The sequence below is a fragment of the Aegilops tauschii genome, chromosome 7 (assembly GCF_002575655.3).
Source record: "Aegilops tauschii subsp. strangulata cultivar AL8/78 chromosome 7, Aet v6.0, whole genome shotgun sequence".
NCBI lineage: Eukaryota > Viridiplantae > Streptophyta > Magnoliopsida > Poales > Poaceae > Aegilops > Aegilops tauschii.
Genome location: NC_053041.3, coordinates 440514002 through 440525980, shown reverse-complemented (window position 1 = coordinate 440525980; position 11979 = coordinate 440514002). Strand labels below are relative to the sequence as shown.

The 11979-nt window shown below is 46.8% G+C and overlaps 1 protein-coding gene across 2 annotated transcripts; it reads right to left on the bottom strand.

The window, feature by feature from the left end:
- Positions 1 to 7179: 7179 nt before the first annotated feature.
- LOC109762053 (uncharacterized) lies at positions 7180 to 9589 on the bottom strand. 2 transcript variants are annotated; one of them, XM_020320865.3, is made up of 2 exons: positions 9342 to 9589; positions 7180 to 7560 (listed from the first exon to the last, which is right to left on the bottom strand). In XM_020320865.3, the coding sequence occupies exons 1-2, from the start codon at positions 9572 to 9574 to the stop codon at positions 7329 to 7331; spliced, it is 465 nt and encodes a 154-aa protein (XP_020176454.2). In that variant the 5' UTR covers positions 9575 to 9589; the 3' UTR covers positions 7180 to 7328. The 2 variants fall into 2 exon arrangements, with proteins under 2 accessions (XP_020176454.2, XP_020176455.2); XM_020320866.3 differs by having other exon boundaries at positions 7180 to 7557.
- Positions 9590 to 11979: the final 2390 nt, after the last annotated feature.

The following is an 11979-nucleotide window of genomic DNA, read 5'->3' as shown; positions in this document are numbered from 1 at the left end:
AACGAAGGATAAACCTTCTCCCGGAAAGACCCGATCAGTCTCGGAATCCCAGTTTACAAGACATCTCGACAATGGTAAAACAAGACCAGCAAAGCCACCCGAATGTGCCGACAAATCCCGATAGGAGCTGCACATATCTCGTTCTCAGGGCACACCGAATGAGACATCCTACGAGTAAAACCAGACCTCGAGTTTCCAGGAGGGGGCCCCGCAGTCTGCTCAGTTCGGACCAACACTCGAAGGAGCACTGGCCCGGGGGGGTTAAAATAAGATGACCCTCGGGCTCGCGAAAACCCGGGGGAAAAAGGTTTAGGTAGCAAATGGTAAAACCAAAGTTGGGCCTTGCTGGAGGAGTTTTATTCAAGGCGAACTGTCAAGGGGGTCCCATAAATCACCCGACCGTGTAAGGAACGCAAACTCAAGGAACATAATCCCGATATAACAGTAACTAGGGCGGCAAGAGTGGAACAAAACACCAGGCATAAGGCCGAGCCTTCCACCCTTTACCAAATATATATAGATGCATTAATTAAATAAGAGATATTGTGATATCCCAACATATCCATGTTCCGACATGGAACAAACTTCAACTTCACCTGCAACTAGCAACGCTATAAGAGGGGTTGAGCAAAAGCGGTAACTTAGCCAAACAACGGTTTGCTAGGAAGGGGTGGTTAGAGGCTGACATGGCGAAAAATGGGAGACATGATATAGCAAGTGATAGGTAGCGGAGCATGGCAATAGAGCGAACAACTAGCAAAGCAAAGATAGAAGTGATTTCGAGGGGTGGTCATCTTGCCTGCAAGGTTCTCAGAGTTGTCGAAAGCTTGATCCTCGTAAGCGTACTCGACAGGTTCCTCGTTCACGAACTCGTCTCCCGGCTCTACCCAAGACAAGAACACAAACAAACGGAACCACAATCAACAACGAGAAATGCGCAAGCAACATGATGCAAAACATGTATGATATGCAAGATATGATATGCGATGCATATGCGTGCTCCGGACGGAAAATGATGAACATGGCAGTAACTTGGCAAACCAAGCATGCCACTGGAAAGATGAGATGATTTCGGTCGAAATCGATATAAAGATCACCGGAATCGGATGCACGGTTTGCAAATGGCAAGCAAAACAAGAATGACACGAATCTGCAATAAATAGCAAGATAGCACTTAAAATGCAACAAGTAACAATGCTACAGCACCCCAACATAGAAACAAAGCACATGGCAGTAATCTACAGGAGATGCTTGACAAAAGGTGAACACTGAGCTACGGCTAGTTCACAATATATCAAGCTCAAACAAGCATGGCAAAAGTGCAAAAGATTACAGGTTCACAGACAGTGAAAAACTGGACATGGCAGTAAACAGCATCAGGTAGCAATGTTCAGAGCACGAAATCAACATGCTACAGGAATTTAACATAGCAAAACAAGGCATGGCAGTATTCTACTAAATGCACATGACAAAAGTCCCTTACTGACCATAAGCCAAAAAGGACCATAAGATATGATGGCAAGCATGTAAACATAGCAAGTTTCGTTATCAGGTTTCAGACTTGGCAGAAAACAGAGCATGGCAGAAATAATAATATGTAGACCTCTTTGTGAGCTTGATGCACTCACTACAGAGCAATGCATGACAAACCAAGCATACCTACAGCAAGATGGCATGTTTATGAAGCTAACCATGGCAAGAACAATTGCATAGCATGTATGGATCAACTACAATAAGCTTGGCAAAAATGAATATCATGTTAAGAATCTGCCAGAAATATTTTATAGCAAAAGTAGAGCAAGATTGAGTCATGCTATGGCACTCCATAATTCCAAACAATTGCAGGAATGGATCAATTACAACTATAGCTACAAAACATCCTTACTGAAGATCTCCAAAATATGCATGGATCTCTCTGTAACATCAAGTTTACATGGAAACAAAATTACAGCAGACAAGGACTTAGAGAAATCAGTCCCTGAAATCAGAATTATTACGGGGCCTACTTTGCATGCTTGTGCTAGTCACCACAGAGATCACAAAAATACATGGACTACACCACTGGAAAGATGGCATGGCGTACTTCAAAACACATATAGAGATCATGCTCAAAAGATGCACAGATTAAATGATACAAAAATGACAAATCTCTAAGTTCTGTCAAGAACCAGAGAATAACAGCAACTAGCCCTCTTCTAACGAAGATTTTGGCATCAAGATGACCTCTAATGAACATGGTGCAATTGAAAAAAAATGAAGAGCATCGCGAGACGAACAATTTGACATATTACACACGCGAATCGGAGCTACATGCAAGGAGTTATTGCATCGGGAACAGAGCAAGATGCTGAGATAAATTAAGACTTGGAGAAAAATGGGGGCGAGGAAAGTCAACGGGCTCACGATTGGATCTGGAGGAGAGCTCGAGCTCGCGCTCGTCGCCGGTCGGGAGGAAGAGGAGCGACGGGGAGGCGGCCGGAGGAGGGGAGGCGCGGCCGCCGGCGGGCACGGGCGGCGGGGCCGCGGGTGGCCGGAGGAGGAGCGCCGGCGGTGGCCTCGGGAGGCGCGTCGGGCGGCGGCGGAGATGGCGGGGCCGGCCGGCGGCGATGGCGGCGGCGGCGGGGCCGGCCGGCGGTGGCACGGGCGGGCGGCGCGCTGGGCGCGGAGGCGGCGGCAAACGGGCCGGCGAGCCCGCGGCGGGCTTCGCGGGCCGGAGCGGTGGAGAGGGCGGCGGCGACACGTGTCGCGGTCTGGTTGGCCGGGCGGCGCGGCGGACGTTGTCCGGCCGGAGCGGACGCGTCCGGCGCGGCGCGGAGGGAGAGGGTTAGGGTTTCGTCTGCAAATGTATTTCGGGATGCCCACATATAAATAGGTAGAGGGAGCTAGGAGGCTCCAAATGAGGTGCGGTTTTCGCCCACACGATCGTGATCGAACGACCTAGAGCATGGAAGAGAGTTTGGTGGGTTTTGGGCTGGTTTTTGAGGGGGTTTTGCTGGATACTCAAATGGACTTTGCGGATGCCCGGTTAACCGTTGGAGTACCAAACGACCTCCGAATGGAACGAAACTTGACCGGTAGTCTCCGGGTGGTATATTAAGGCCACTTGACAAGCCTCGGTCCATTCCGAGAAAGTTTGACACACGCACATGAAAGAAAACAAGAGGGTGCACCGGAGGAGATAGGAGCGCCGGATTGCAAAACGGACAACGGGAAAAATGCTCGGATGCATGAGACGAACACGTATGCGAATGCAATGCACATGATATGAAAAAGCATGACATGACAAAATACAAAACGAAAGACAAAACCCGACAACGGAGGGAAAATCATAACACATAGCCGGAAAAGGCAAGAGTCGGAGTTACAAATATGGCAAGTTACATACGGGGTGTTACAGTATCTCACCGAGGTGACGCATGACATAATCCAGTTCACCCACCGGTGAGCGAAACCCATCTTTTGCATCATTTGCTCCAAGAAGATCCAGTCCACCTTGTCATATGCTTTAGACAAATCCAGTTTATATGCGCAAAAACTTTTTTCAGGGTCCTTCTCTTGCTGTATGTAGTGAAAGCATTCAAAAGCAATTAAAGTGTTGTCTGTTATGAGGCGTCCAGGTACAAAGGCACTCTGCTCCGGCGAAATAATCTCGTCAAGAATAGGGCGGAGGCGATTTACCAGACATTTGTCCACCACCTTGTAGATGACATTGCACAAGTTGATGGGCCTGAACTCAGACAATCTCTCCGGGCTGTCCACCTTGGGAATGAGTACTATGGCCGTGTCATTCACCCCTTCCGGCATAATGCCCGTTCGAAAGAACTCCTTCACGCCAGCAATGACTTGCTCCCTCATCACCTCCCAGTTCATTTGAAAGAATCGAGCGGGAAATCCATCCGGTCTCGGGGCCTTCAAGGGGCCAATCTGGAACAAGGCATCAGCAATCTCCTTGTCGGAAAAATCTGCGCATATCCCAACATTCATGCGGTCAGTAACACGAGTGTTGATTAAATCAATAACCGGGTCCGGACAAATGGTCTCGTCCGTAGAAAACAACGCAGAGAAATAATCTGAGACCATCACCGCCATAGTTACATGATCACTATGGGCAGTTCCTGTAGCATCAAGTAGCTTCTTGATGCGGTTCTTTCTAGCCCACCATTTGGCCTTCCTGTGGAAGAATTGGGTATTACGGTCCCCTTCCTTCAACCACGCCACCCGTGATCGTTGCATCCACATCATCTCTTCGCGGTACAAGAGCTCGTTCAGGCTATCTGTCGCCTCCCGTATTTCCTTCCTATCTGCATTCATGGACAAAAGCTCCTCGAGCCGTGATCGAGACTTGTTAATCTCCTTAATGACATTACCGAATTTTCTCTGGCTCCAGTCCTGCAGCTTCTTCATCAAATTACCCAAGCCAGAGGAAATATCACCAAGATTAAGCATAGAAACCAGATATGTCCAAGTTTTCATAATTACCTCCGGGAGCGATGGCTCTCTTTCCCACATGACTTCATATTGCCGGAACCTCTTGCCAGAAGCTTGCATTGGTTCCTCTCGCGAGCACCGGAGCAGGATGGGAAGATGATCCGAACTAGGTGCCACCAGATGGTCCACCTTAGCATATTCAAACAAATCCCGCCATGCGTTGTTTGCAACCGCCCGGTCAAGGCGGACCTTGACGTTTGCACGTCCAGCACGTTTATTATCATATGTGTAGGGCAGCCCTGCAAAACCAAGATCACCCAATCCACACACTTCAAGCACATCTCGAAAGTCAATCATCTGGCTTGCTGAGCGTCGCGTTGCAGAAAAGTGCTCAAAACCCCACATGGCTTCATTAAAGTCGCCAATCACAGCCCACGGCATGGTGACTTGTCGGTGCAGATCACGGAGGATAGACCACATGCGATGACGGTCCTCCGTGCGTGGCTCGCCGTAGACGCAAGTGAGCCTCCAGGGCGGCTCACCCGCTAAACTTGTGACATACGCATCGATATATCTATCATTTATTGTTTTAACATTCATTTATTGTTTTAACATCCACACTCAACGACTCATGCCAGTACAAAGCAAGACCTCCACTAAGACCAACACTATCAAGACCATCAAAACCTCTCAAACCTAAGCGGGCTCGAAGCCTGCTCATTTTATTCTTAGACTGTCTAGTCTCACAAAGAAAAACAATGCTAGGGGAGTGAGTCTGAACAAGGCTCACAAGATCATGAACTGTCCGAGGGTTCTCTTCCCTCGGCAGTTCCAACTTAGGATATTCATTGCTCCTGACGGGGCTCCGCAGGCCCCGTCAGTTCGTCGGCGGGCCCTGGGCCGACTGCCTCCATAGTGTTTGATCCTTCCTTCATGTCCTGGTCTGCCATCTCGCCGCCAAGCTGGGCTTGCTGCCCGTCCAGAGACCCCAATGTCTTGCGCTTTTTTGGTGTACCAGTGACTTGATCACCGGCAGCAGCACGCTTGCCCAGTGTGGATGTATCATCAGAGAGCTCAGCATCCGCCATTCTAACCACATGAGGAAGAATACACATAGCTGGTAGCATATTTGTCTTCCTCTGGTCCCAGATTGTCAACGTTTGCACTCGCGGGTTGATTCGCCCAGCAGCCACAGGAGCCCCGTTGGGAGGCTTCGGGCGAGCAGCGTCCACGGAGGGAGCCCTTTGTGCGCCCCCACCAACCTCCGGGGTTACCTCGGCCACCAGCGGCTCCTTGCCCACATCTTGCACGGTCGACGACATGCCGACGACCAGCAGCGGCGATGGTTTGTACGTGTTACGATCCGGCGGCTTGCTCGGCTTCTTGGGCCGTCCCTGCGGAAACCTAGATGGGTTTTTGTAGGCAGACTTGTTCGTACCCTTGCGCCAGGGGTTAGGGCATGTAGAATCCAATTCAGACACGGCAGGATCGCAGGGCCCCATGGGGTCGAGCAATCGATCGGCGGACGCGGCCGCAGCAGTTCCAACGTCCAGCGCTAGCGTAGACGCGGAGGAGAGGCCACACACGGCCGGCACGGCGTCCAGCGGTGGCGGCGGCGAGGCTGTCGCCTCCAGATCGCCAAGGGCAAGAGACCCTAGCGAAAGGGCAGGATCGCAGGGCCCCATGGGGTCGAGCAATCGATCGGCGGACGCGGCCGCAGCAGTTCCGACGTCCAGCGCTAGCGTAGACGCGGAGGAGAGGCCACACACGGCCGGCGCGGCGTCCGGCGGCGGCGGCGGCGAGGCTGTCGCCTCCAGATCGCCAAGGGCAAGAGATGCCTTTTCGCTAGGTCATGAACGGGCAAGACTAGGTTCGTAAAATTGATTTATTTATATAATACTAATATGGTGCATGTCCACTAACTAGAGTTAGGAATTCTTTTAGAACATGTTTACACATTGAACTTCATATATTGATTACCATGTTTCAGCCAGGTGGGAGACGTTGGTAATTTATGTGGCTTTTAACTTATATTCAACATGGTTATTATAACTCAATCTGTAATTATTCATATTATTAATTTTGTGACATGGAATAATTGATGCGGAATTTCACTCGAGGAAGTAATACTGTAGGTGCCAAGAACGACTGCGATGGAATACAGTAGAGGAATTAATAGGAGCCTACATTTGTAATCAGGATAAACCCTCGTGGCCGTGTTGCGGCTGGCCATATATGCGCTACCAGTGGTCAAACCCTAGCTAGCTAAAGCTCCTCTGAAATCCACCCATTTCTGTTCAAATTAGTGTGTGCTGCAGCGATCAGGGTTTAGAGATTGCCTGAACCTGACAAGGCGGTCATCCTTTCTCGTGAGGCGATTTACAGCTTTTACCTAGCATGGCCGCTCAATGCAAGTATGGTATGGATCTTCCCAGGACTGGCCTCAATTCCTTGCTTCATTACCAGGATGAGCTGCATGCCAAACCTTTGAAGATTGGAGGAGGTTTCTTGAAGATCTTCTGGACGAAGCTTTGGCGTGAATCCTCTGGTCAGTCCATTACGAGTTTTTCCATGTTGGAGAGCTTTGTTTCATGAAGGTGGAACAATTTAGGAAGGTTGATCAGGGGGGTCCTATAAGGTTCTTGGAGATCAAGAACGAAATGAATGTAATAGCAACAAACTGCAATAACGTGCCTCCAAAAATTCTGCTCCAGTAGTAGTATATCAAACTTCCAGGAACCGCAGCCACCATAACCAACACAAAAGCATTACTAATTCTGGACTTCGCCCATGCCATAAAAAGCTCTATCTAACATGACCCATTATCATCATACAAATTGTGAGGTAACTAGTTTAGAAGCTCGGTACAGGTAAACAAAAGTTTAAGAGCATGTTTTTTCCTACGATGAGCCTGGGGTGGAGGGGTTTGCGGTGGGGGTGGCCGCGGCGTCCTTCTTCAGGTCTTCAAACTTGTCGATGGCGACCTGCAGCTCATCAGTGCTGCCAACCGCTCTCATGGTGTAGTAGTACACCCCAAAGACGAACCCTGTCAGCCCGCCGCCCACCACCAGGTTCTTGGTCTTGGGCGCGAGGCTACCAAATCCCACCATCTGCTCCGGCAACTCGGCCCTGCTGCATACAGGACACGGAGATGGAAATGTTATGGCAACTTGGGACATGTTGATATCAATTCAAAATGCAAAGGCTATGTACAAGTGCGAATCTCGCAGGCATCAGGAGGCAGTTAAGACAGTACAAATATTATAGAGTGAGCACATGGCTTCAATTTCCTTCTTCAACCTGGCTCCCCTCTAGCGGTTACACAATTTAACACTTGTAATTCTGCAGCAACTCAAATGTTACTTCCGTATTACCCTAAAGAAATAGAGGTTGCTGATTTCTCGAAAGAAAATAGGTGTTACTGATGAGTAGCCTCTCCAGCTAAAAACATATTATTTGTACATCAAAACAGGAACTCCTGAGACAGCTTTCTTCTGTGCAGTCAGGGCACTCTAACAAGCACAGCAATATCGAATCTGAACAGTCACCTACCTCACAAGATCTGTCTACTTGTTAGCAACTTCATAGTGAAAAATAGTGTTGGAACTTGTCAGCAACAAGGATCCAATGAGTCAAGAGGGAAATATAAATAAGAACATGCTGTTTCAAAGCTTCACTTGGGCCATGTGTGAGTTTGTTGGGTGAACTTTTTAAGACGAAATGCAGCACTCGAGACCTCAGCTTAATTTCTTCATGTTTTTCCATACACTACATACGGAGATAGAGCACAAGTTGAAAAGGAAAACCTATATAGACCACTGCACTGAAGTGTGTGAACGACACATGATGCCAATGTTCAGGATATCGATAACTGGTAACATACCAGTCGGGTGCTGAGTAGGGATAAATAGGCGAATTGTGCAGTTAATCGGCCAATAAATCAGTTATCCGACCGATAAATCAGTTAATCAGCTACTAGGTGACCTACCGAGTAGTGATTAACTGACCGAGATGCCGATTAACTGGCCGATATTTGGAACAATGCACGATGCAATTTACCATAGCGCTGATAATTGGCATTCTGACAGAGTGAAATACTGAAAGAAAATTCTAAGTTAGAAAATTTGTTCTTCCACGATTGCTAGTTCAGTCGTTCGCAGAGAACATGATTACATTTTTGGGAGCTCGCAAATTTATAATCCAAGTTGGCTAACTGTTGAACAGTCCCTCTTGCGGTTTGATGCTATGAAAATTTGAAACCCTATATGCAATTGCAAGTGATGGAGTCATTTAATTTACTCCCTTCCGTGCGATGCAGTGCTACATGGATCATATAACCAGAAATTATATACTCCCTCTGTTCACTTTTATAAGGTGTTGTAGACATTTCAGACAGTGTGCAAAACAACTCAATTTCAGTTGTCTGAAAAGACTTATAAAAGTGAACGGAGGGAGTATGAAATATTTGTCTCCTTCCTCCCCGTCGTGTGAGCATCCGCAGACCCTACCCATGATCGGGATTCGGATTAAAGGCATAGAATGCAAGAGCAAGTGCCATGATTCCTAAGCTAATATCGTCAAACTGAGAATTTGGTCCCTAAGCTTGTTTACCTGTGTATTAGGGTCTAAGTATACAAATCTAACGAAACGCGCACAGGCACAAAGTTAATCCAATTTGGTCCCCAAATCCCTTCTGAAAGAGATGCTTAAATTCCCAAATGCTGTGGCAATATACATGGGCGGGTGCACCGTTGGATGCAACATCACAACCCCTCGTTACGACAGGCCTGCCTACGCTACGGATGGGAAGTGAGAGCAGCCGGTCTCGAAGAAAAGAGATCTCCTGGATTGGATTGGATTCGGTTCGGTTCTTCACCGCAAAAGGTCGTACCAAAGCTAAGGGGTTTCCTTACCGACAGAGGGAGGAGGAGTAGCAGGAGCCGAGTCCAGATCCTGTAGAGAGACGGGCAGAGATTTGCTCCGCTTCGAGGCGTGCGTCGGTGGGTTCCGGCGGAGGAGAACGAGCGGGACGGCGTCGGTGCGGCGGAGGCGGCGGTGCGGCGTGGGGAAGGCAGGAACCAGGCGAAAGGGGAAATGGTTTTGGATTGGTGCGTCCTGTGTGCTGGGCTGGGCTGGACCTCGACATGTACTGTGGGCTTCACCAGCAACCCAACAAAGCGACCGCCTTCTTTTTCTTTCCTTCCGTTCATTTTTTTTTTCTAAAAAAATACAGCAACCATCTTCTACCAATCTACAACTCATTTTGTCCGTAAAAGAAATTCCTCTTCCTCCCGTGGAAGTTGGCATGAACCGTTCGCATTTATTCTTTACTGTCAAAAAATCACTTTTCTATTTTTTAAGGAAAAGAATCAAGGCCATAAATTTAATAAAAATGGTCCTTACAAGAACTTCCGAATAAGAATAAAAATTACAGGTAAGTCCTTGTAGAAATCAATAATGTCTTCTTTCTACGTCCACCGGTGGCGCACCGTGAACTTACTTTGTCACCATCTTTGGGCCTCTATCTTACCGAAGCAACCATGTGAAACCCAGAAAACCATAGAAGCAGCAGCTGTAAAGTCGTTGATTTTTTTCTTCTTTTGCCTACATATTGGTTACCAACGTTTAGCACCAAACCAAGCAATATTTGAGTTTTCCCCGTGAAAGCACCAGCCATTCATGTGTGCGGGATTTGAATTAGATGGATCGCCAGACATTTAATGTCGGCTGGTATAAAAACATTATTTACATGGCCAGCCTCTGCAGAGAAATGGAATGGGCTCCAAATCTAAATTTACATGTATTTGAGAAAAAAAATACACATTACTACTTAGGGCCCGTTGGGAACGAAAATCCATAGGAGCGCTCGTCCTCGCATGCACACGTTATCGTTGCGCGCTCGTTCTCGTTGGGATCGGAGACTGGGCTAGCATTGAACGTGGCATATACTGCTATACGCAACGCTATACTCCCTCCGTTCTGAATTACTCGTCGCAGAAATGGATGTATCTAGAGTTTTAGATACATCCATTTCTGCGACGAGTAATTTGAAACGGAGAGAGTACATATTAAGAACTCTAGTGTGGACCCACGGCACAGTACCGTTCCCTCACGCCGTGAAAACAACGTCTGCACACTATCTGTACTCATGGCCCATCAGATGGCATACGTTCTGAACCTTTTTTTTACATGCATACATTCCTTTTTTTTTTTGACATGCATACGATTCTGAACGAACCTTAATGCTAGAAGGTGTGATTCTCAAAAAAAGAAAAAGAAAAACTAAAATAGGTGTTGGGTTCGATTCTTGCGAGTGGTAATTTGGCAATTATTTTCTTTTCTTTGTTTTCCCCCGTAACAAAGAGCATCTAATTAATATTGGATATGGATTACTGTTGGAAAAAAAACATGTTTTTACTTTAGCGTACATAACTGAAAGTACATATTTTGTGATGTAAATCCCATCTTTTTTTCTGTATTTTTTATCCACTTTGCTTCGACTCACTGCAAAAAAAAAAAAAACCACACATGTGCTACTACGCATGAAACTCATGTTTCAACCTTATTTTTACATGTGCTAACACAAGTCAGTGCCAAAATCAGCCAAGATCATTGTTCTTTTTTTTTTTGCTGATTTGAAAATTTGAAGAGATAGAGGATGTCAACCATAAACTGAATCCACGGTATGTTTGTACCTTTGTGTTTTGTTGCATTGGCCAGGTGATAGCTACCATGTTTTTTCCTTTCATAAATTCGGTTCCTGTTTCAAGTTACTCTACATTGTTATAACCTGGAGGAAGGGCTTTCCTTTGTAGCCGTCCATCTTTTCCGAATGAATTAATTGGTTGCGTACTTTTCAAGAAGTATAAGTTATAGGACCAGCAACATATATATGCATAGGCCAATGGAATCAGTTACAAACTTACAAATAAGCACAATATGTGTTCTTAACAATAGTCCATAGCCAATATGTGACGGCCTCCGACAGCCAAACGGCAGACGACAAAGAGTAGGATGTGGAGCATGGACACCCTTGTCCGACAAATTCGTGTAGACTAGGATAGTTTTACTTTTGCTATGTTAAAAAATCCATGTTCCCGTCAATTTCATCCAAATATTAATTATAAATTTGGTGTATACTTCAATTTCGTCTGTTTAGTTAAATTTCCGTTTCAGATATGATCGAACTTTGATGCACAAGATTGAACGGTCGGTTGCTGTATCCAAGCCTGCTTACGTGTCCATTGACGTTTGGTGTGTTCGTTTTGATCTACGCCGTTGCAGATATCCTTAAGCTATCACCAACGGGCATGCGGATATTAGCTAACGCGGGAGAGCATGGCGGTAGTCTCATATGATCTACTGCCATGGGCTCTCAGGGTAGCTATTTGCAACGTCATTGACCCGTCGGTAGCTTGTCCACCCAACCGTCGCAGATGGCAGAAAAAATGTCAGATCATGATTTTTTTCAAATGTGGATTATTTCATGCTGAACTCATCAATCAAAGTCAAAAGAGTGATTTTGCTGAACTCATCAATCAAAGTCAAAAG